This window comes from Brassica oleracea, chromosome C6 (assembly GCF_000695525.1).
Source record: "Brassica oleracea var. oleracea cultivar TO1000 chromosome C6, BOL, whole genome shotgun sequence".
In the NCBI taxonomy this organism is placed as follows: domain Eukaryota; kingdom Viridiplantae; phylum Streptophyta; class Magnoliopsida; order Brassicales; family Brassicaceae; genus Brassica; species Brassica oleracea.
This window is the reverse complement of record NC_027753.1, coordinates 5,363,906-5,389,338: the sequence shown is the minus strand read 5'-3', so window position 1 is coordinate 5,389,338 and position 25,433 is coordinate 5,363,906. Positions and strand designations below refer to the sequence as shown.

General features: G+C 35.3%; 3 protein-coding genes across 3 annotated transcripts; 2 read left to right on the top strand and 1 right to left on the bottom strand.

Annotated features, from left to right (window-relative positions):
• Positions 1 to 6,525: 6,525 nt before the first annotated feature.
• On the top strand, positions 6,526 to 7,934 carry LOC106298306 (serine/threonine-protein kinase UCN). Its single transcript, XM_013734408.1, is given in 2 exon segments — positions 6,526 to 6,623; positions 6,625 to 7,934. Coding segments are annotated over 2 exon segments (1,227 nt in total). The 5' UTR covers positions 6,526 to 6,540; the 3' UTR covers positions 7,769 to 7,934.
• A 2,100-nt stretch (positions 7,935 to 10,034) lies between these two features.
• Positions 10,035 to 11,978, bottom strand: LOC106298413 (trafficking protein particle complex subunit 1). Its single transcript, XM_013734529.1, has 4 exons — positions 11,677 to 11,978; positions 11,476 to 11,590; positions 10,419 to 10,537; positions 10,035 to 10,330 (listed from the first exon to the last, which is right to left on the bottom strand). Exons 1-4 carry the CDS (start codon positions 11,898 to 11,900, stop codon positions 10,279 to 10,281), a joined length of 510 nt encoding a protein of 169 aa, XP_013589983.1. The 5' UTR covers positions 11,901 to 11,978; the 3' UTR covers positions 10,035 to 10,278.
• A 10,964-nt stretch (positions 11,979 to 22,942) lies between these two features.
• On the top strand, positions 22,943 to 24,868 carry LOC106296295 (transcription factor bHLH122). The gene is made up of 6 exons (XM_013732399.1): positions 22,943 to 23,432; positions 23,577 to 23,842; positions 23,929 to 24,087; positions 24,169 to 24,234; positions 24,318 to 24,386; positions 24,467 to 24,868. The coding sequence occupies exons 1-6, from the start codon at positions 22,943 to 22,945 to the stop codon at positions 24,509 to 24,511; spliced, it is 1,095 nt and encodes a 364-aa protein (XP_013587853.1). The 3' UTR covers positions 24,512 to 24,868.
• The last annotated feature ends 565 nt before the right edge of the window (positions 24,869 to 25,433 follow it).

Sequence of the window (25,433 nt, the reverse complement as noted above, 5' to 3'; positions counted from 1 at the left end):
GGATTTTAACTTGTAAAAACCGATTTGGGATTTTGATCATGTAGGAACATGATTTAGGGTTTGGGGTATCGAACTTTTAGAGCTTCGATTTACTCAATTAGGATTTTTGATCTAGTACCCTATGGTTTTGATTCATAAAGATTAGGGTTTTAGGGTTTCATTCTTTATCAATCAATCCATGTTCGATTATGGGTTCTTAGGTTTTGAATTACCTTTTAACCTTAGATGATTGTTGAATCGGACCACCAAAAGAGTTGAACCGCGAGCTGGACACGAACGGGACGCGAGCTAGAATGGATCGAGTCGCTTCTATCGGGTCGCGGACGTCCTTTGTTGTTTGATCGGGAACGCCTTGATCGTCGGACGCGAGCTGTAACAGATGCGGGAACAAGAGACGCGATCGGGGTTTAGGGTTCGTCGGATCGCCGGCTAGGGTTAGGGTTTTAGGGTTTTTCGATTTGGGTATTAGCTTAGAGATTTAGATTTTCGTGCTGATAACGTTTTATAAAAATAATGGAAAAGTCTATCTTTATTCATAACATAGAGATTCCTTATATTGGAGATTACACCGTCATAGATAAATGAAAAGATTACAAATCATAATCTTTTGGTTATGAGTCATTCACAATATGGTTCATAACATTGATGCATTACTTGCATGTGATTTTTAGATCTCATCTCACTTTTAGTATAAGATCCCTCAAATATGAAATCAACTTGTTCAATTAGGGATAAGTATGTGATCCGTTGAAACATTATCCACTACATTTTTATTTTTGCTACTAGTGAGTAGTGATTAATCAAACACCGTCAAATATATTACTATTACCCAGCCTGTGGGGCTGATTAGGCATACATACTTTCACATTACAACCTTAGTGTTTAATCACTTTGTTGTCTCCCTTAATTTGTGCCATTACCATATAAATATTTCATGTTAGCAATAAAGTTTAGGCTATCTTTCATGTTCTCATATTTCTTTGGTAAATCGTTGTTGAAGAAATCATGGCCGACAAGGGTCATCATGGTATCGAATTCTCTTTTTTTTTTCCTTGCTAATTAAACTTATAAAGTATATTCTTTTCATTTGATCAAAAAAAAAAAAAAAAGTATATTCTTTTCTTACTTTGATAATATGGGTGGAAGCAGAAGACGAATGTGATTCATATAATGACATTATCTCTTATATTTTTCTTTAATTTTTCTGATTTTTACTTTCATTCCGTGACCGAAAAGCATTTCTTTTCATCTACTTTTTAATTTTTAATTACTTTTGGTAGCTTAGGTGGAAACTTTATATTGTCTTTTGAAACTTGAAAACACTACTGACATCTTTTTTTTTTAGAGTTATAGTCACTACTCACGACCACATTTTTTCATCGTCAAGAGTGATAGTTTGCATTATATCATGAGTTTGTAATGAGATTTGTTTATCTAGAACGAAATTCCAACGTAATATACATCAACAATATGCTTATCAAAAAAAAAAAACATCAACAATATGCATATAATATAAGAAAAAGATATACATAACATAAGACTTTTATTGAGAGTATTAGAAATCAATTTTCAAAAATTCATATACATCTGATCACTTGGAAATCCATTTGATTAACAGCAAGCTAAGGCCTGTATCTAATATTAACATAGATTTAACATAACATAAATCTCTCTAACTTGATTTTCTAACTGTTTCTCTTGAGTCTCCGCATTTTTCTAGTTCTAAAGTTACGGTCCCTTAAAATTCTTGTTTATTTTTTTGTAACTAGGTGGTTTGCAAACTCGTTTCAGACTTTCAGAACTCATCAATAAATAATCTTTAACCGGTTGGTTACCTCCAAATTATTCTTAACACAACAGATCCAATCTAAATGAAAACAAACTTTTGGTGTGTGGGGGTAATTATGTTTCATAATTGAATATGAGGCGAAAGAAAAAAAGGGTGAGAAATACTAGTGGCAAAAGCACAAGAATGTGCCCTAAAGTTACAACTCTTTTACAATTTATATTAACCTCTCTCAATTATTCAAAGAGCACATCATTTGTATTTGTATGGTACGTCCGGTGACACCCCACGTGCCCCGACGCTCCTTCTCCCTAGCATCTACATAAAACGAAAGCGATTAAGAAACCAATATATAGATATATAAATCAACTTGAGAACACAATAATAATTAAGAAGAGATGTTCATTATGTGTTGGGATAAGCACAAGAGAATCTTGCATGTCTGGTGGACATAATTCGTTGATTAATATTATGTACGGAAGGAGGCAGTAGTCTTGCATACTAGGAAGTTTCCATCTTCTAATTTCTTGGTTTTCTTTAGATCTCTTTGGATCCTATAACCATTTTCTTTTTTCTAGATTTTACGATATATATTTAGATATTTTTGGATCTATGGATATAATATACAACTAACTTACCTCTAGCCTTTACGCGTAACAGATATGCCCTTGTGAAATGTTACAAAGCAAACACTTGAAAATCATGTAATCTCGTGATATAATTTTATTTTTTATGCATCTCTATACCTGGAGGGTTATTTTAAGTTGGCAGAGTAAATATTTACCTAATTAAATGTAATTGAGAAAGCTAAGTTAGAATTAGAGTTTTTAACCAGTGATGCTAATCCAACATGTTGTTCGAATGCAGAGTGTTAACTAACTATTAGAGCATGTCTAATGCAGAGTGTCAAATGAATTCTGTATAAATGAAATAACTAAGAAACATCCAAAAATGTGTTCAAGAAAAAAAAAAGAAACATCCAAAAAGAATTCAGTTAGGAAGAAATTGATATCTATTCAATAATATATATATATACAGTATACTTATTTGCGAAAAGTATAGCAAATTTCTATAAGATTATAAATATAATGGACTTTGACCGTGTATATTTTTTTATTTGCCATCAAAAGTTCAAAAATTAACTGAGACCTGTGAAATTTACCTCTTAATTTGCAAAATACAAAATATTTCCATCGAAAAATCATAAGAAAATTATCATTTATTTTTTGGTCCCCGGATATCTCGTCGTGTAACCACACTAAAACCTATAGTATTATTATTAATATTTTAAGTGTTAAACTAGATTTTAATCCGCACAGCCATCCAGGTAATTATTTCAACTTTTTTAAATATGCATACTTTTACATGATTAGTGATATAAATTTTTATAGTTCACATGCAGTAATTTGATTTATTATTTTAAATTGTCATTTATTATTTTAAATTGTCAATGGTATTTTTTTTATTAAGTTTAAGTTATATTTATAGGAAATGACACTTAATTTAACACTAACTTAGATATTTCATTGAAGGTATACTTGTATTTTATATTTTGGTCATACATCTATGTTAACCTATATATAGGTTTTGGCCATACATATATGTTATATCGAATTATTTGTATGATTTAAATATTTGTCTCAATGACCTATACTAAGTCTAATTCATAAAATGTATGTATCATTTAAATTATTGAATCAAAAATGGTAGTGTATCGTTTTGTCATTATTGTCATTGTCATTTTAAATCTCTATTTTTCTATATTATCTTTGTTTTATTGAGGTTTATTATGTTGTCTATTGGTGATTTAGATTTTAATCTTTCGGTTGTATTACTTCATAACTCTCGGATTATTTGCAAGGAGTTTTCGGTGTTAATTTTTTTTTTTGCAATATTTCATCTATGATACATCACGTTATACAATTAAAATTTATACTTTCCATTATATTTGATGATGAACGGATTGAAAATAAACATATCATATGAAATATTTCAAAACTGCACAAGATAAAAATAGTAAAATAATAATGGCATTAATGAATAATATATAAACTTAGTCTATATAGAAATAAGAATGATTACATTTATGTTCACAAAGTATTCATATACTCCTATTATTAAAATATAAATTAAACTGATCACTATATTTAATAATACAAATCGACTGTACTATCAAAATAGTATTTGTAAACCGATTGTTCATATTGATAGCACATTTTTAATCATGTCGTACAAATTTTTAAATTGATAATCATATCTGTTAGGGATCCAAGATTTAATTGAAAAATGTTATATTAAATTAATATCGTAAATTTAATACAAAATTATACATGATTTTAGTTATAATTACAAAATTATTAAGATATTTAAAAGGTTTGTTTTAGTGAAAAACGAAATATACATTTTTATTTTAAACAAAGACAAAATTAATTACATATTTTAAGGGTTTGTTTTAGTGAAAAATGAAAATATATTTATATTTTAGATAAATACGAAATTCAGTAAATAAGTAAAATAAAAGGTTTGTTTTAGTGAAAAGAATAAATTTATATTGTAGAAAAAGATATGAAAATATTTTATTCAGATACAAATTTAGAGAAAATAAATGAATATCTATTTGATTAGTTGGTTTTAAAATAATTCAAAAAATTCACATATTTATACAAAAAATCATTTAAGCAAATTTCTAAGGGGTGGTCCAAATAAAAAAAAAATCACACATAAAATAAGTCATGACTTCTATTTTAATCGATAAGATTATATATACGTGCATCTTACCAATAAAAAGATATATATATATATATATATATATATATATATATATATATATATATATATATATATATATATATAATTTCCCCCCACTCTTTTGTGTTGATCCATATAACTTCGTATTAGGCTCCTCCGGTTTCACTGATTCGATTTGTGCGCTAAATTATCCATGACTGCTAAACAATTTTTAGTGCATAACTGCATATAATCCTTTAAAGTACAGAAAGCTATGCATGGCTGGCTTAATATGTGTTCGAAAGGTCGGTCCCTAATTCTTCTAGTGCCTTATTTCAGTCGAGCTATGTACACATTATATTTTCACATATAAACTTGAATTTATATTTGAGAGACAATAGTTTCCTTCTAAAGCTACTATGTTGATTAAGTACCGGATCTACCTAAACCATCATCGATCATAAAAGCTTTTCTAAATATACAAGATTATTGGTTATAGCTTAGTTAGGTTAGGTCTATCTAATTAGCTAGAAATTAAAATTTTCTAATAAATCACCTATAGTCAATTACATGTTGTTGGACCCAATTTCGATCAATACATTAATGGGCCGCGATCAAAGGAATGAGTCGAAATGAACTGAAGCCTGTAGCAAGCAATCGAGCTCAAAAGCGAAAACTTCGAGGTCCCGGAGATCGCGGGACAAGAGACGGAAATCGCGGAGCAGTTACAAAAGTCACGAGGTCGACTCACTATAAAGGAAGAAGAATGAGATTGAAGAAGGACACGTTGAAAACCCTAAAGAGAGCTACACACTTACATCGACCTTGTTCTCATCTCAATCTTAGATTCTTTTTTTACGGATCTCGTTTGTATTACTCGATCTGATTCAACTTATTGTATTTGATCTTATTCATCAATAAAGTCCATTTTTACCTACTGGAAACTGTTTGACATCGTTGTATTCTAAAGATATCGTTGCCTACATCATTTTTCTTCTCTAGATCAAACCCCGATCACTATCAAATACTTAGTGTAAATTTTAAGTTCTAGACATGTGATTTATAAAATTACATCAACCAACTTGTATAATATAAATAATACCAGGTATGTAATAAAAAAGAAGACAACTCACTCTTTATATGAAAGTAAGTTAAAAAAACACTCATTAGGACATGTATATGGCAACTATATTAACCAACACTTGAAATAATCCACACAAAATTATGTAAGTGGGTTAATAATGCAAGAGAGTGACACTTTGAACTTTGAAGGTTTACAAAGAATTAATGCAGCTTTACATATAAATGTGGTGGTTGCGACTATCCAGCTTGGCTTGTCGACACATTGCTCTCTATTGCATTATGATACCGCACGTGTTCCATTTCATATAAATCTTTATAGAGTGTAAAAAAAGAACAAATAAAAAGATATCGAATTGTTGATCATTTCACTTTTGCATCGTGGGCGTGGGGAGAAAAGTGTTGCATTATAACAAATACAAAAAATGAAAGGGAAATATAAATTTGTGTAAATAAGTATCATAACTAGAACCAACAAAGCATATCAAACTTTTTTACCACGCGCGCGTACGCAACAAAAAAAAAAGAAAAAAAAAACTTGAACAAAATAATTGTTTACAACTAGAATCATATTTTGTTTTAATATCACCAATTTATTTAGCATGAATTGATTTAAACTTTTTGATCTGTCTTGACAAAAAAAAACTATAACCGGAGATGATGTTATCAATATAGCAAAAATTTGCAATTCATTTTCTAAATAATTTGTTTGAGTAACTTTTATCATCAAAAATCAAAATAACGTTTGTCTTTCTTCCCTTTGCTGCGAATTGATTTGTTTCGAACTTGTACGATAGTTCAGTAAATGAAAAAAATGAACAACAATTACAGCATTAAGAAACAACAAAATAATTACAATATTAATTTAATAATATTGCGTAGTGCAAAGAAACAAAGAAAAAATAAAGCAAAACAATCGAAATTATCATAGTATATATATAAAGAGCATGGACACACAGGAGACACGACCTCAACGTTTCAGACCCACTTCGTCTCCTTCCTTTCACAACATAACTCCCTCTCTTTCTCTCAATGGAGACATCAGCGACGAAGCTCGACCTCGACCAAATCAGAGCTCTTAAACTTCTCGGCAAAGGCGCCACCGGAACCGTTTTCCTCGTCCACGACTCTGTTTCCGACTCCTCTGCTTCTTCTCCCTTCGCTCTGAAGCTCGTCGACAAAGCCTCCGCCTCTTCTCTCCGCCGTGCCAAATGGGAAACTCAGATTCTCCGACGTCTCTCCGATGAACCGAACCCGTTTCTCCCGCGTCTCTTAGCTACCTCGGAGTCCTCTGAGTTCTTTGCTTGGGCCATACCTTACTGCTCCGGAGGTGACCTTAACGTCCTCCGTCACCGTCAAAACGACGGCGTTTTCAGCTCATCTGTTATTAAATTCTACTTGGCTGAGATCCTCTGTGCGCTTGACCACCTTCATTCCATGGGGATCGCTTACAGAGACTTGAAACCTGAGAACATCCTCCTTCAGGAATCAGGTCACGTGACTTTAACTGACTTCGACCTCTCTTGTAGCCTAAATAAACCCACCCGACCCGAATTTTATCTATCCGACCCGGAACCGGATCCGAATCGTAAAAGAAATCTGAGATTTTTCCGGCAGAAGAAGAAGACGAAATCCGCTCGGGTCAACCCGATAACCCGACGGAGAATGAGTTTTTCCGGCGGCGAACGGTCGAACTCCTTCGTCGGAACCGACGAGTACATATCCCCGGAGGTAATCCGCGGCGACGGACACGATTTCGCCGTCGATTGGTGGGCGCTCGGCGTCCTGACGTACGAGATGATGTACGGAGCGACGCCGTTCAAGGGACGAAGCAAGAAGGAGACTTTTCGTAACGTGTTGATGAAGGAACCCGAGTTCCCCGGAAAACCGTCGGATCTAACGGATTTGATCCGACGACTGCTTGTGAAAGATCCGACTAGGCGGTTAGGTTTCCGGCGCGGCGCGGCGGAGATAAAGGAGCACGCTTTCTTCAGGGGAGTGAAATGGGAGATTTTAACGGAGGTGTTAAGGCCTCCGTTTATTCCGTTGAGAGATGACGGTGAATCGACGGAAAACGTAACGGCAAGTGGGTTTGGTATAAAGGAATATTTCGAGAAACTGAGAACGCCGTTACCGCACGAGTGTCCTGAAAACAATCCGTTTGTTGATTTCTGATCCACGCGTGGGAGAATCTAACACTTTTATTAATACTAGATTTTCCCTTTTTTTCTGCGTCTTTTAAGCTTTTCTGATTTTGATGTGTATAAAAAATAATTGTTAGAACGAAAATCAAGAAAGCGAAATATGATTGTTTATAATTTGAAACTAATATTATTACAAAGTTTTGGTTGGTGTAAATTCATTTTGTACGTATATTATTCATAATTTCGTGTGTGTGTGTTGTTAAATATATATATATATTGATCTCTCTATCTTTCATTAGAAAAGCATCAACAAAAAATTAAAACAATTCAAAGTGGAAAAAGACTTATTTTTGTCATTCATAATGTATGGCGATAAATAACACTGCTTGAGGTGTAATTCTTTATATTTAAAACTCGTGAGTATGATAATAGAAAAGGATTAGTATAAATATGCACATAAAATGGAGAAGTATAAAGACTAAAGAAGTAAAATAAAAGCCATGATGAAGCAAATGGTTTCTCAGTCATCTACAACACTGATGGGATATATATATTTTCGATCATATGTAAAAGTTGATGACTTTGCAAATATTGTCCTATCTAAATTCGAAGAACGATCAGTTTCTTGGAAATATACTTTATGTTCTGATAAAGAGAATATAAACGTCAAATATGCATGTACGTTCACGAGAGAAACAAGCGTTAGATAAAAGAAAAATGAGGAAAGTAAAAGTTGTTCACGAGTTTGTTTCGGTTAGCGATTGGTTAATAGTTAAAGAGACTCTAAACTAACATGTGATATGAAGTTCATGTTTTAAGTTTATCAAGAATATACACAATAAGAAATTTTGTATATTTGGATTTCGGAGGTTCACATGGTTGTTTTTCTCGGCTCTATATTGTTTTTGAGTTGTATCGTCGTTTATTCTTGAATCTTTTCTGAAAAGTAATAAAACGGTAATTCTTATGAGGTTTTAACCATGCGTTATAGGTAAATTGGTGTTCATAGCCCTTTTTAAGAAAATGGTGTTCACAACGAAAGCTTTCATGAAATAAACATGTTCATACCGAAAAGATTAAACAGAACGTCTTTGAATACAATTCTTTCTACGATTTTTTGTATATATCATAAATGAGTAAGTTATGCGTGTAGAATTGATCTACACATTTGGAGACTTTCACAATTTTGATGTAAATTTTAATAGATTTTGTGCAATTTGAAGACCAAAATATTATATAGATTAGTTTTTATAGTTTGTAGAATCAAAATTAATATCTTTTTGGGTTATGTCGAGGACCTGTCTTGCATGTGTGAGCCTATTCTGTAATCGTAATTTAATCTCTAAAAATTTTAGACGTTTGTTTTTTTTTCGGTGTGATACTTTTCAGCAAATGTGCTAAAAACTTACATGGGAGGATCACGTGATATGTGGTGTGTGGCTAGAATGAATCAATCAATTTCTTTTTAAGATGTAGGCTAAAAATGTTTAGGTGCATATGAGCAAAGTCACCGGTATGTTGAACCTTGGCAGTAATAAGAACAAACCTACAAGCTAAACCCCTTTCTGTGGTTTCGATTGTTGTCCGTTCATTAGTTGTTTCGCCAAATTTGAATATAGTCATCTATATATAACATATAGAAAAGTAAGAGCTAGATGCTCTTAATTTGAGAGAGAAAATGAAAATCGAGAAACACATCAATCAGGTGAAGATTCATAGCTTGGGATTTGCTATAGCGATCGATCCTTAGGCTAGTCACAAAAGTTGATTAGAATAATATGATTATCCTTTTTTCAGGGCTCACTTGTTTTTTAGGTATTAGAGAGGACATCCACCATTGACTTGTTATACTTGTGATTAGTGAGAGAAGACAAAAATACAGGAGAAAGAAGGGGATATATATATAGACTATTGACATTTACAAAAAGAATGACAAATTTAATATTTGATTTTGCAAAAAATCCATATAATAATAAAAAGATTACAAATTGAAGAAATAAAATAATTAGAGGAAGCAAAAGAAAGACAAAAAGGTATTTTAATGCGTAGACGATCGATCAACTAACTTTTTGTATTGTGCCAAATCCATCACAGCCCCAAACCCTCCAAGTGCATTTTGCCATTTGAAAATGAATGTTATAATCTTCTATAAATACAAAATATTCTTTCATTCAGAATAAATTAATCTTTCAATAGTTGAAGTCACGTATTTACTTTAAACCGATGTCATGACGTACTCATGAGGTTTTTTTTTTTTTTTTTTTTTTTTTTTTTTTTTGCAATTAAGATACGTAAAATATTCAAAATTACGGTTTCTTGCCATATGGTATCTCAAGATTTGCGTTTAACCATAAACATCTTTGAAAACAAGCCAATACATTGATTTAAAAAAAAAAAGAGAACAAAACATATATTTGCAGAGGAAAGCAGTGTGCTCGAGATTGATCTTTCTACTAGAATTCTCTCTTATCTAGGAGATTGTTCAGAAGAAAGTTCAGTGAAGCAGAGAAGTTCCAATTGCCAAATCTTGTAATGCACACACTAAGAGATGCTCCTCACATACTGGTCAAGTGCAGTGTTGAACAACTCTGACCTTAAAAAACCAAATGAACTATAGTCAGGACTTATAATTTGTTGACCGACGCAATAAGACGTTATTCATGATTCAATGGAAAGCTTACTTGATTGGAGAGCCTGGGCTGTAGATAGGGTTTTTTACCACATACTCAACGTATAAACCGTAGATGTACTTAAGGGATTCGCGTAAATCTCCAGTCTTTGGATGAGTTACCAAAATAATCTGCAAAAGAATAGAAACATGTTGTGGTTTTAAGCATCCATATCTGTTAAGTAGTGTTGCAAACAGCTCTGGAATCTTCACTCTTGACCGCAAGCAAAGTTTGTAGCTAAGGGAAAAATTAACCATAGAATGCAACAATTACGTTTTCGAATCACATTTGCGACTAGACCTAATGCAAAACTTAGTTTCAACAATCTAGAACGCGATCGCCCATTAACACCACCTTGTTCAAACATATCAGCATATAGAGACATAAATCATCTCAGCTAGTTTCACTCTGCAAAAACTACTCTTACTAAACACCATTTGCGCTTAGACTAGACCCTAATGCACACTTTTGTCATCAGGCCTTAGTTAAACAAATGATCCACAATCTATAATATGCTCAAACATATCAGTTTCTATAGAAACATAAGTCAGCTGAGCTAGTTTCACTCTGGAAAATAATTTAATAAACCCCCATTTGAGACTAGACTAGACCCTAACCCACACTTTTTAAGCCGACTTTCCACAATCTAATAAGACCATCCGTTAATCATCAGCTCAAGCTCGTTCAAACATACCACTCTCTATATAGACATAAACCAGCTCACCTAGTTTCACTCTGAAAAAGCAACTTTTACTAGTCCCATATTCTTTGACATAACATTAGAACCCGTTCTGGTTTCATATTCTCCTACACCTAATCCCCTTAAAAGAAAATCGCATTCGGATTGAATTTCAAAGGAGACAGTTCCTTTGTTCATCCTAACTCCACACAAACTTATCCAGATTCCACCACTTAATCTATGAATTGGATCTCAAAGTAAAGAGATCTTGAACCAGATCTCCATATTCATCTACATAAAAAAGAACACTTCATCTTTCTCTAGGTAGACACCCAGATACTCTATGCTACCACTTAGTCTATGAATTGGAAGTTAAAGGAAGAAGCAGACCTTAATACCAGAGGGAGTCTCCATGAAGCTAAGCTTGTAAGTATTGGTTCTGAAACTATGGAAAGAGCATCCTTGTCCTGGCAACTGTGGAACCCCTAGATTCCCCTTATCCGCACTGCCACAAACGCATTTAGATCCGATCAAAATCGATCAGATCCACCAACGGATCCGATTTAAGGAAAAGGGTTGAAATTTATTTACTTGGTGGGGTCCATTTTGGCGGTGAGGGATTTGAGGGAGAAGAGGAGACCGAACATGAGCTTGTGATCTTGCTGAGGGTTGAGCGTGTGGAGAGGCCGGTTCCACTCTTTGTAGAGGAGACACACGCCGTTGCGGTTGAACACGTACATCATGTGCGCGTTGTTCCCACTCGCCGTTGGGACGGGAGGCGACGGGCTTATCTCGGATCCGCCGAAGAACTGCATTGTCTGTTTCGGAGATGGTTTGGTTTCGAAGATCGAAGATCGAAAGTGAGAAGAGATCAGAAGCAGTGTTGGGAACGAAACAGCTCCGTGTCTTTTACTTATTGGGCCTTTTTAAATGGGCCATGTATAAATGTATTCTTTAAGCGTTGGGCTTTTTTTTTCTTTATTGATTTCCAAATTTTCACAGAGAATGAAACCAATCTTGTACAACATATATTTCATTTTTAGAAAAATATTATAACGCTGGATGTGCTGGTTGACATGAGTGTAATATATGAAAAAAGGTCTACATTTCGATTGTGAAGAAGCGTAGTAAACGAGGGACGAAAATTCTTAGTTTAATTTTTTTAATGAAAAATTAAATACAGAAATATTATTAATATTTAAGGTTAATAAAATTATGTTATTTATTAATTATACGGTTAATTCTATATTTATAAAAGAAAATATATATTGGAACAAAAGCAATGGATTCAAAAGTATAAAGAGGCAAATCCTTTTTTAATATGGCTCAATTAGCCAATTTTTCGTTTTAATTAGTATTAGGATTACACTAAGCATGAATTGGAGGTCGTTCTTGTTAGTGCAAAGTTCTTGTTAGTGCAAAAATGACACCACAATAAAGTAATGCAGAAGATAAATCAAAAGACAAATCACACAAGCAAACATAGAGATGTCAAACAGGTTTATCCGTCCCGTTCTGTCCCAATCTGTCCCGTACCGCGGCGGGTCACAGCGGAACTGTCCTGCGCGGGATGCGGTTCTCAGAATGTCTACCCAAACCCGTACCGCAGAACATATAGGCTTTCGCGGCCAGCCCGCGGGACGCGTCTGTAGTAAACCAAATTACTATAACAGTTCTTGCAGACATGATCAAACTCTCAGAAACTCTTAAGAATGTTATTGTACTGCGATGATTAACTCTAGATTTTACTTTTGAAACACCTAGACATAATCAAACTCTTAGACTTTAGCTAAAAGAAACAAGTAATCCACCAAGCACAATCCTTGCGGATATAACTAATAATAAAAAGCAATAAAACAGAAAATAGTTTAAGTTGGGAAAGAGTGCGATGGGATTCAAATCATTGTATAGTTTGGTTGTGCGTTTCATGGTTTTGTTGTTTTTGTAAGAACATGTTCATAACTATAAAACTTCAATGATCATAGACAAAAGTAACAAGCTCTTCTTCTTACAGAAGTAACAAAGTAACGAGAACACTTTACTACATTGCAACATTCCAAATCAATAATCACAAGACTTGGGTTCTGAGCCATCGACTAGATGGTCAAGGCATCATATCAAGTTCAAGTTCTCTTATCAACACAACCAGTAGGCATGGGCGTTCGGGTACCCGTTCGGGTTCGAGTCGGGTATTTTGGATATCGATTTTTTTTTGTAATACCTCGTAGGTCCCATTTTAAGAAATTCTTAAATTCGGATCGGGATCAGGATCGGTTATAACACCTCGGTTTCGGTTTGGGTTCGGGTTATACTGAAGTAACCATATATCAATTGGGTTCGGATTTTTCTGTATCGGTTTCGAATTTAACTGAAGTAAAATTCAAAAGAAGACAAATTAAGCAAAAAATTCTTGTAACTTAAGCTTAGTAAATTGATCACATTGACAAGTGAAACATGAAAATTGATCACGTTTGGACATCATAGCAATATTAGCAACACAAAGTAAATTGATCAAGTTAAGAACTAAGAAACATGCCACTCAAATTTAGTAAAAATGTTTGCAACAACACACCAATAGACTGCAACATAGACTGCAACATAAGTCTCAAACCGAAAATAGCAACACAAATTTTTAAAATGAAAACTGCAACAAAGTCTCAAAACGAAAAAGAAACAGAGGAAAACAGAAAACAGCAACATAGACTGCAACATAAACTGCAACCAGCTTGTGGCGAAGGAACTTGGTCATATTCGGGAAGAGCTTACTCCTGATAAGCCATCAATTCCTCTGATCCAAAGACAAAGATAGGCAGATCAATATACACACCAAATTTAAGCAAATATATTACAAGTTAGAATGTTAGATCACATACCTCTTTCAATTTGTTCTTGCTCTTCAATGTCCTCAAGGATTTCTTCATTTGTAAGCACCCTTGACTCACAATGAATGTCTTGCTTCAACCATTGCTCGGTACACATCAATACCTCAACCATGAAGTGAGTAAGGCAGCTCCTAAATGGGTCTATGATCCTTCCACCAGTACTGAACGCACACTCGGATGCCACAGAAGAAACCTGCATTGCAAGGACATCCTTTGCAATCTGTGACAGTATTGGAAACTTGGTACAGTTTCCCCTCCAGAAAGAAAGAACATCATACTCTACACCAGCCATCAAATCTGGATTCTCAACTCCTTCTTTCAAGTACACATCCAGTTCATCCCGCTTCTCTTTCACTCCAATCTCCTTTAGCATGGACTTGTACCTTCTGTCAGTCCTCTTATAACATATACCATCATCAACTAAATCAGGTGTTATCATGGAGAGTTCTCAAGAACACTGAGATGATTGTTGTTTTCGGTAGTTGCTTGATCGGTCTGCCTACTTGATGATCTCCTATGTCTTTCACTATACTCCTTAAACAAAATCCGCAACACACTTATCACAGACTCGTACATCTCTTTCCCTTCCAAGCTGTCCTCCCCATAAAGCTCATCAAAACACATCGTCGCAAGCACCATCTTCTTTGTTGGATCAAAAATTGTTGCCACAATTAACATCTTGTTGATGTTCTTCAATCCATCCCAATACTTGTCAAACTTCTTGAACATCTCCACTGCCTTATCCTTCAGTTCATGATCCATGCTTTCGCTCAGTGCCATCAGGTTAGTTGTTATGGTCACAATCTCTTCATAACACCGGTAAGCGTTGAGAGATGTAGACGCAGAGACAACTAAGGTGGAGTTGTAGAAGATCACTAGAAACCTGCATAATCTTTCTATTGATCTCCAGTCATGGTACCGTGGAGGTCCTTCTCTCTTTTTTCCTTTGTCGGTCACCTCCAAAAAATGATCGTTGTAGAGCTTATCTTCTGCCTCCATCTTATCAAACGCAACTCTGAACTTCAATGCCGTATTCAACATCAGATAAGTGGAGTTCCACCTAGTAGTAACCTCAAAAGGAAAGCTTCCTCTGGTCAGTCTACCCGAATCAACTTTCTGCTCAAACGATGTTAACCTATTCCCTGAAGCTCTAACATAGACTATAGCATTCCGAACCGCAGTCACATTCTCATCTGCATCAGCCATCCCATCCTTCACAATCAAGTTAATGATGTGTGCACTACATCTCAAATGCATGAACTCTCCATCTAGAACTAAAGCATCTGGAGACTGTGAAGAGAACTCAGCCTGAAACCTCCTCAAAGCAGATGAATTCGCAGTAGCATTGTCAACCGTTGCGCAGACCAATTTATTGATTCCCCAATCAGCTAAGACCTCTAAAAGAACTCTAGAGATTGTCTGACCTTTGTGATCGATTACATGTTTGAACCCGATGATGAGCTTGTTCAGGCGCCAAGAAGAATCAATGTAATGTGCAGTCACCACCATGTAACTTGCACCTGTGAATAATAATAACAAACACATTTAGATCAGTTCAAAGTTTTAAAATAAAACACACATTTAGATCAATTCAAAATTTTAAAATAACAAACACATTAAGATCAGTTCAAAGTTTTAAAATTAACACACACATTAAGATTGAAACTTACGAGTTACTTGACACACACATTAAGATCAAATCAAAATTGTAAAATAACAAACACATTAAGATCAGTTCAAAGTTTTAAAATTAACAGACACATTAAGATTGAAACTTACGGGTTACTTGACACACACATTAAGATCAAATCGAAATTGTAAAATAACAGACACAATAAGATCAGTTCAAAGTTTTAAAATTAACAGACACATTAAGATTGAAACTTACGTGTTACTTGAGCCACCCATATATCAGTAGTGATGGATACTCTTTGCTTGTTTGATTTATACCACTTCTTCATAACAGCCTTCCTTTGCAATACATCTTCACAATGTCTCTGGTTGATGTTCTCCTTGACACAGGCTTCCATAATTTCATCTACACAAATGACATATAATGTTAGATACTAGTTAACTTAACTATGTATAAATTAGATATTTTTATAACAGTGGACTCTCATACCTTGTTACAGAAGTGTTTCCAAGCCACACCTTCTATCCAAGCTAATGGTAACTCTCCTATAACCATCATCTCATTGGTTGCTTCTCTGAAAATCTCTTCACTGACCTTCGCATCCGCCAGATTGCCTTCTTCATCAATGACTTGTTGAGTAGAGCTTTGGCCATCTAAATGCGCAAAGTATTGTTTACATACGGTGAGATTCTTCAACAAGTTTGATGTCCCTGACTTTGATTTGCAACAGAACTTCTTTTTGCAGTAATGGCAAAGTCATTTGTCACGATTTTCCTTTGTCCTTGTGTAATGGCTCCAGATTTTAGACCTCGGAGGAAGAATCCTCGCTACTTTCCTTCCATCTTCCATTGCTCCACTAGCTCCATGGGATTCTTTACGTTTGCCACCACTATCAGGAGTACGAAATTCTTCTTCTTCATTGTCAAGGTGAACTCGGATAGGAGTTGATGATGAATCCATCTGAGATAAGTTAAATAAAAATCAGTTATCAATTCAACTAAGCTAAAATTGTAATCCTAAAACACCTATCATATAGTTTCTTAACAGAGATCGAATCCTAAAACGCTTATCCACATAGAAGACTCGATATGATCACAGAAGATTGAATCGAATCAAGTCACAAACATGCATCAATTAAAACTGTATACAAGTATCAGAATCAAGTAGTTACCTCGGATCGAGTTCTCGAAATCAAAGATGGCGGAGGAGATAGAGAGAATTGTCAGTTTGTGCTTCTGAACATTGCAAACATCTTTGATTTTAAAGGGAAATTCGATTAGGTTTTCGAAAATATGAAGAAGAGGAATCGCCCCTAGCGTTATGATGAAAGCAATATTGGAATTTGGAAATAACAAAGCGTGGTTTGTGTCTTGGTAATTGTAGAAATCGTACAATACACCTATATACTTATGTACATAATACATATACTTCGGTTATTTTGGATTCTGATTCGGGTTTCAGATTAAACCAAACCGTACCCGATAACCAAATTATCAGCATATCAAAACCAATCAGGTATTTTGATGGATCCATAACCGGTCGGGTTCGGGTTTTTCGGTTCGGGTTCGGGTTCGGTTCCGGATTATGGATAATATGCCCAGGCCTAACAGCCAGTTTTAAGCAGGACAGTGAGCTTGGTCTGTTACGCAGGTTTGGTGATGCATCCTCAATAGGTGAGCCTTGGTGGTTTCTTGTAGACGTCATGAAACTGGAAACAGGATCCGTGAATGAGTCTTGTAGCGAATGATCAAGTTGAGGATTCTCACAATCTGAAACCGGGTTGCAGAAGACTCGAGGATAAGAGCTTAAAGGTTGCTTGCTTGGAGTCACCAATGGGGCTCTTGGTTCTGAAAGAGAATGCAATGAGCTTAAAATCGGGGAAATAGCTGCACTTTCTCTATCAAACTGTTTCTCCTGTGATACAAGTACATCAGTGAAGATTATGAATAGCCATCTATCATGAAAAACTCATCTTGAAGATTGTAAGAAGATCAACTTACCTCATCCAAGCATGGCGGCTTTGAGCTATTTGTTATTGGTATAGTGTCTTGTTCAATCCCACCAGAAGCAGACGAGGTTGAAGCCCATCTTGAATAACAGATATTATCTCGTACCCTTCTGAAGATAGCAAAATCCCTTGAAGAACTGATTTAAGTGCTCTCGCAGCTGTGGCAGCTAGGCACATAATGAATCCAAACAGGTGGAAAGTTGGTTCACTCTGACAGAATCATGAAAGATAAGAAAAAAACAATCAGACAAGAGAGTTAACTCAATACATAAATCAAATATATCCAAGAGTAAGCATACTCTGCACACATATATAAGAACAACTTCTCTTCTAAGTAAAAACTTTTGAACAACATATAAAGTTTATATTGTGAAGTCGAGCTCAGAGCAATGCAAGAATATATAAAAATAACCAAACCTAAGATTCCTAACGACATTCACATACAAAACTGAATCAATCAGATGTCATGCCTCTACTTGACATTTCCATCTCCCTAAAGCCAATCACTTCATCAGCCGCATAACAACAACACTTTTCCGTCTCTCAATACTCATAAGTCAAATCAAAATACAACGGAAGCCTTGCACCTGAACAAGTAAAAAGATGAATCAAATATTCAAAAAGTCGAAGCTTTGGCTTTAACAACGTACCGTTGAGACAGCAAGCTCCGAGGCAGTTTCGTCCACAGCCGACAGATTCATCCGACGGCGACTTGTTGGTGGTGAAGGGAGGAGTGTGGCGGTGATGCGAGCAAGCAGCCTTCTCTGTTAAGCTCCTCTGCTGCAGCTCAAAGACGATGTGGTGACCAGAAGCACTGTAGGACATCCGGACATGGAACGGCCATCATCGGAGGAAGATGAGATGCTCCATGGTGGATCGAAGACAAAGAGAGGCTAAGGTGGTGGAACAAAGACAAAGAGAAGCTCCGATGGTGGCTCGACGATGAAGAGAAGCAACAGTGGTAGACTGTCTCGAGAATCGCTCCAAAATCGGACTAGAAACGTAGAAAGTGATGAAGCAACGCCGGTTCTGCGCGTGATCCGCAACCCGCATAGGCCCATCCCGCTTTGGCCCATTCCCGCAAGTACCCATCCCACAAGGCCCGCAAATTTTCGGTCCTAAGAAATATAAACCCAAACCCGCCCCGCACTGGGCCTTTACGGGCCAGGCCCGCGGGCTGATGACCCAATTGCCATCACTAAGCAAACACCAATGCTTTATTAGAATCTAGTTTAAACAATCTTTACAAGACCTTGTTTATTCATCTTTACTTGTCTAGTGTTAAAACACACGACACTAAAGGATTTCTAAGCTACCCGCTTATGTCTCTCTCATGTCAAGTACTTCAGCCACTGTTTCAGCACGACCCAAGAACACTTCCAAGAGCTTATCTCTCTCTCTATAAGATCAGCATATGTGTCTCTGTCTCTTTACAGACGACCCATAGCTATCTTATATTATTCTCCACGTTCCTGAAACCCTAGTCTCCAAGGAAACATGGATATGAACATCTTCCATAACATTAAGTGCAATTTTCTTTTTCTTGGAATGCACTTATTCATCTTCCTTTAAGTCATAAACTTGTTCCTCAAGCTTATTCTTCTTTCCAATTATCTCCAAGATACTCTTTTGCTTTCTAAGTCTACACGACTCCAGCTCAGCACATTGACTGCACATGGTCTTCACCACTCACCACGACATATGCTTCAACAACTACGCCAGCAATTACTTCAGGACGGAAATTTTACATCTTCAATTCTGAGCCTACTGAATTGACAAATTGGAGATTAATCGTGAATTATTTTTGAGCAGCTTATTAAAATTGTAGATAAATTAGGTATTAGTTACTTTAGGGAATTAAGTAGTAACTAACCATTGTCTAGTGGTAAATGAATTGGTTATAAATCATCATGTCACGAGTTTGAGTCTACAATAGCATATTTTGATTGTTTTCTACGTTTTCCTTTTAATGTGGCAAATTATAACTGACCATCATCTTTCTCATTACTTCTTTGAGTCTTTATTGCAAACAAAATTATTCGCTGTCAACCACAAATTTATCATAATTTGCTTTTTTTTTTGTGTTTTTGTTTTATATTAAACTTGTAGATGTATTATACATATTTCGATTTCAAACATTCAAAACTATAATACAAGATTTTTTCAATAACAATATTGGTTTTTTGAACATGAGTTATAATCAGTGGTGGAGGTAGAACCAAAACTCAGTGGGGTCAAAATTATACGTATGAAATTATTCACAGCAAACAAGGGAGTCAAACTTTGAAAATGAACCAAATAATCAATAAATAACAAAGTTTTATGCTTATATTAAACTAAATTAAAAAAAATGATAGGGGTCAGCTGACCCCCTGTTCCTTAGTTGCCTCCGCCACTGGTTATAATCAACAATACAGTTATTTAGTTGAGCTTGCACATGCTTGCATTTAAACAAAACATTATACACCAATTTGGATTTCATATGCTTAGTCCAAAGACTGGTTCTATAAACTCGATTGTCTCAAACGTTACACTTGGTAGAAGTGTTTTATAGCTCACTACTTGTTTCTAAACTTTTGGTAATCAATGCTACTTTCGTATTAAAGCCACTAATCAATATCAAAAGTAAAAGTGAGGAAAAAGAGCAACACACTTAAAAAAACTTTCAAGTGTATTTCTGAAATAAAAGTAAGAAAGTGCGGAAGAATCTATATAGGTGCTTACTATTTCAAGGAAGAGGATCTTCACGCCTAAGTTCCACGTGAGATTGTGCTTCTCTGTTGTATTCCACCTCGATTCTCAAACCTTATCTCATATTTATGGGTATCGTTTTCTTTGTATCAAAGTAACGTGTACTTTCTTGACACCCAAAAATAGTTTTCTCATAAAAAGATTGATATAAAACGGTTGAGAACACATTTCAATATAATACACAAAATAACATTATCTCCAAGACAAAATCGAAACCAGTAAGATATACACACTATCACGAATAACTGGTCAGGTAAACCAATCACAAAACCGGTTTGAAAACAATTACTGCATTTGTATGTACCTTTTTGACTAGTGTAGCAAGCTCAGGTCTATTATACTCAAGTATTTCCAAAACAATGGTGCAATGAAATATGGATTTAGACATATACTACTTTGTATGTTCTTTTAATGAACCATTTGATGGTCTTTGTCCAGTTCCGATTAGTGGATATGTGGCTGGCCCTAAAAAAATTTGGGGTTAAAACAATTATGATTGTATACTATATGATCAACACATATAAAAGTCACTTAAAGAAAACAAATATTTCATCTCGCTGTCTAAAAACCGATCATACAAGTGGATACAAGATTCAATTTGCTTCTCAAAAACTAAGTTAAACACACAATGCTTGGTAAATAGTTCAATACCAAGTTAAGCACAACCAGTCTCTATGTCTAGAACCGATTCATATAAGTGGATACGAGATTCAATTTGCTTCGCAAAATCTAAATTAAACACACAATGCTTGGTAAATAGTAAAAGACCAAGTTAAACACAACCAGTCGGTTTACGCGGACGAGTCCGATTAATCTAATGAGTAAGCTACAGCTAGTATGAGCGAGAAAGGTAACCCACCAAATATTTAACTCGGTCGAGGCCCAATCCTGACGTAGTATCAGTACTTGTATATCTTTTCAAGATTTGGAAACTTATAATATATGTTCTTTTAATATTATTTACAGAAACGTAAGTACATTACGTGTCCTATTATTTTATGCGTAGTACATACGTGTTTAAGGGTGAATCGTTGGATTGAGTCGCTTGAAAGGTTCCCTAAAATTTGGAGCCCCTTATCAACACCTGTCTGATTCTTCATTTATTTTTTTATTACAATATATTATTATAGTTTGTTTTTCATTTTAACTTCTCCGTCATCCCAATATGGGTCTGATCAACATATGTCCTTTTTCTCAGCCATTTTTATAGCTTTAAGTCAACAGCTTTAAATCCCACAATAGGCGTCATTTTTAATAACATTATCTTTGAAAGTATTGAATCATGTCAATAATTGCGGATTTTTAAAAATCCCTGTTTAATTAAAAAGAGATAAAGTACAAATAAATATAAAGCTGCTGGATTATATTTGAAAACAAGAAATTGTTGAATACATTAGGTTTAGTACCTTTAGCCAGGGAATCTTACTAATAAACAATTGAAGAAAACACAGCATAGAAGAAATATAAGAAAAAATCTGCTATAACACATTTTTTTAACGACTTAATGTTTTAAATAAAAAAATATATGATATAGTTATAATATTTTGGAAATTTTTATGCAAGTCTCTTACCGTTAAAATTACTTGTTTTAAAAGAAAAAAAAATATTTTATTCTTACTGTTAAATTACTTTTATTGATCAAATCATAATACACAAACTCAGTTTTTTTAAAATAACAGCCGTATGAAATATGCATATCAGAAAATGGGACTCTTCGTAATGAAGTACTAATCCGATTTATATATACACATTCATTTCTTAGAAATACTATGACAAATATTAGTAGATATTTTCTATGTTTCTAAATAAGTATCATTTTACATCTTTCACACCGATTAAAAAAATGAATGAAATATATGTAAGTTGTTATTAATTACACATATCTGATTAATAGTGTTTGAGATAAATAAAATTATTTATAAAGTCAATGTAATTTGCAATTAATTTTCAGGTGAAAATAAGTATAATTTGTATTGGAATTGCAAAGTGATACTTTTTGTGTAATTAAAAAAAATTAGAATGATACTTATTACAAAATGGAAAGAGTTAGTAGACTGGATATACATCGGATAATAATTAAATGTAAATATCCCATTCCAACTTTTAGTCGCCAATTCATGTCTCAAAATCTGAAATGAACTCGATTCCACGGTGAAAAGAAGAAAAAATTGACATAAAAAATATTTTATTCAGAGAAAGAAAAATATTTTTTACTGTTACAATAATTATACGAAAATAATACACAAGCAATTAAAACTATGGTCCCCACATGACCCATACGTGTCAGCATCATCGGTTACCACTCGTAATAAGCAGACAACACAAAGGGCACTTTTGTCTAAACGTAAATAAATCCCAATCTCTACCTGCCCTCTGTTGTTTCGTCCTCACCTCTCTCTCCCCCACATAACCTTCCCTCACGTTCTCTTTTCACCTCTCTCTCTCTCTCATTTTATATTTATTATCATTATCTCAGTGAGATCTCTCGCCGGGAAAACTCTCCCGGCGAACTAGCTAAACGCCCGGTGTTGTCACCCTCTTACGAAAATAACACAGGAGGAGAAGAACTCTAAAGCTACTAAGATGGAGTCAGAGTTTCAGCAACACCACTTCCTTCTCCACGATCACCAACACCAGAGACCGCCAAGGACCTCCGGTTTAGTTCGGTACCAGTCAGCTCCAAGCTCGTACTTCTCGAGCTTCGGTGAATCCATCGAAGAGTTCTTGGATCGACCGACAAGCCCCGAGACTGAGAGGATCTTGTCTGGCTTCTTGCAGACCACCGACACGAGCAACAACGTCGACAGCTTCCTCCATCACACCTTCTCCGAGACGGAGAATAAGCCTCCGGAGGTGAAGACAGAGGAGGAGACGGTGGTTGATGATATTCCGCCGACGGCAACGGCGATGGAGGTCGTCGAGATGGCTCCTCCTGTTTCGACTGGGTATGCTTCGGTGGTGAGGAGTTTAGGTCAGAACAAGAGACCAAGAGATGACCGGACTCCGGCGAATAATCTCGCTCGGCATAACAGCTCACCGGCCGGGTTATTCTCATCCATAGACGTGGAGACAGGTTCGTGTGAAAACTTTCCTTTTTAATCTTTTTAAAGTTATTTCCTTATTAGGAAACTTTTCTGGTAGTGGAAAGTCTTTCTTTTTTAAGAATCTATAAGCATATCTGGTGTTTGTTGTTGTTGTTGTTTTGTCGGAACGACAGCATATGCAGCTGTAATGAAAAATATGGGAGGTTTTGGAGTGATGAACATGAGTAATAGTACCGAAGCTTCATCTCTTACTCCAAGAAGCAAGCTTCCTCCTCCTTCCATGGGCTCAATCCCTGAGGTTGATGATGTTAAACCCGTTTTCTCCTCGAGGTTGCCTCCTAGGACGCTCTCTGGTGGGTTTAACCAAGGCTCTGCTTCGTCTAAGCGTATGGCAATTGCAAGGACACAATCTGGTGGTCTAGATCAGTACAAAACCAAGGTAGGGTATTCTCATAATGAGTTTATGTTATGTCTATGTTTCTGTTGCTGTTCTTGATTCTGTTTGATGAAAATTAACTTAAACAGGATGAAGATTCGTCAGCTAGTAGACGTCCTCCTTTAGCGCATCACATGAGTTTGCCTAAGTCTTTATCAGATATTGAGCAGTTACTCTCAGATTCTATCCCTTGTAAGATCAGAGCTAAACGTGGCTGCGCTACTCATCCTAGGAGCATTGCTGAGAGAGTAATATCATTTCCCTACTATTTATGCGCAATGACATTAGTTTCATTGATTGTAAGATTATCTATATGTTTTGTGGAACAGGTGAGAAGAACAAAGATCAGTGAAAGAATGAGGAAGCTGCAAGATCTTGTTCCAAACATGGATACGGTGAAGATAGATCTTCCTCTTCTCATTTATCATTTTCTTGTTCTTTTCTCAATATGTATTTATAACCTTTAATTGATATGCAGCAAACAAACACAGCAGATATGTTGGATCTTGCGGTTCAGTACATCAAGGACCTGCAAGAACAAGTTAAGGTAATGTTCTCCCATGTAACACACTACTCTCTCTTTAATCTCTTGCTCTCTTCTTTCTCAAAAGTTGGATATTTGGTCAGGGGCTGGAAGAGAGCCGGGCAAGATGTAGATGCTCTTGTGCGTGAAACTAGAAGCCGAAGTATGCGCTCGTGCGTGCCAGGGAGGGATTTGTGCATAGAAGTATGGGTTCGGTCTTTGGTGAGAGTCGGAACATAGCGAAGTAGAGAAGAGATCGTGAACAGAGCTATAACTTTGGTGGCTGATGGACAAAAGGGTTTTGTAAAGTTGGAACCTTTTTTTTGGTTGGGAGGGGGGGGAAGGAGAAGTAAAGTTCATGTTATGGTTCGAACTCCAAAGCTATTGTATGTTGTTCTTACACCCAAAACACAATGAAAATGCAGAAGAGAAGTGATGTACTAGCATGAGAAGCTTCTTTTATTGTTAACTCAATAATAATAATTCAGGGTAATCATTTTACGTTCTTTTGTTAGAACATAGAACCATCAACAAACGTGTCTTAAGTTCTTGCCAAAGATCATAGACAAATTTCATAAATCTTGCAACAATAAACACATGACCAAAGAACCTTTTTGATAGTGCAAACACTACAAGAACAAGTACACGATGGTGATAAGTTTCACTCGAGATGCTAAATGATTTTCTTGTAACACAACTTGCTTCCTTTCATTCATTAATTTTCTTGAGTACAAATACAAAAGGAATTATCCATCCTCTTTATAAATAGCATAACGTACAATAACAAACCAAACTAAAAAAGATACATCTACAAAGGAAGATGACAACGAATTTAAAACAAGGTTTGGATGTAGATGGAACATTCCCGACATAGTCGGATAGCTGAAACTTAGTCACATAATATGTCAGATAAATTAAACTCTCACATGCGAGACAACACATGGTAATCTCAATTGCATCTTCTAACCATGTACATATATGCTGCTATGCAAGATCACAAACCGGTGATAAAGTTGAAATCGATGTTTGGCAACAAGGCCGTAAAAACATATTCTATGAAAATAATGTATA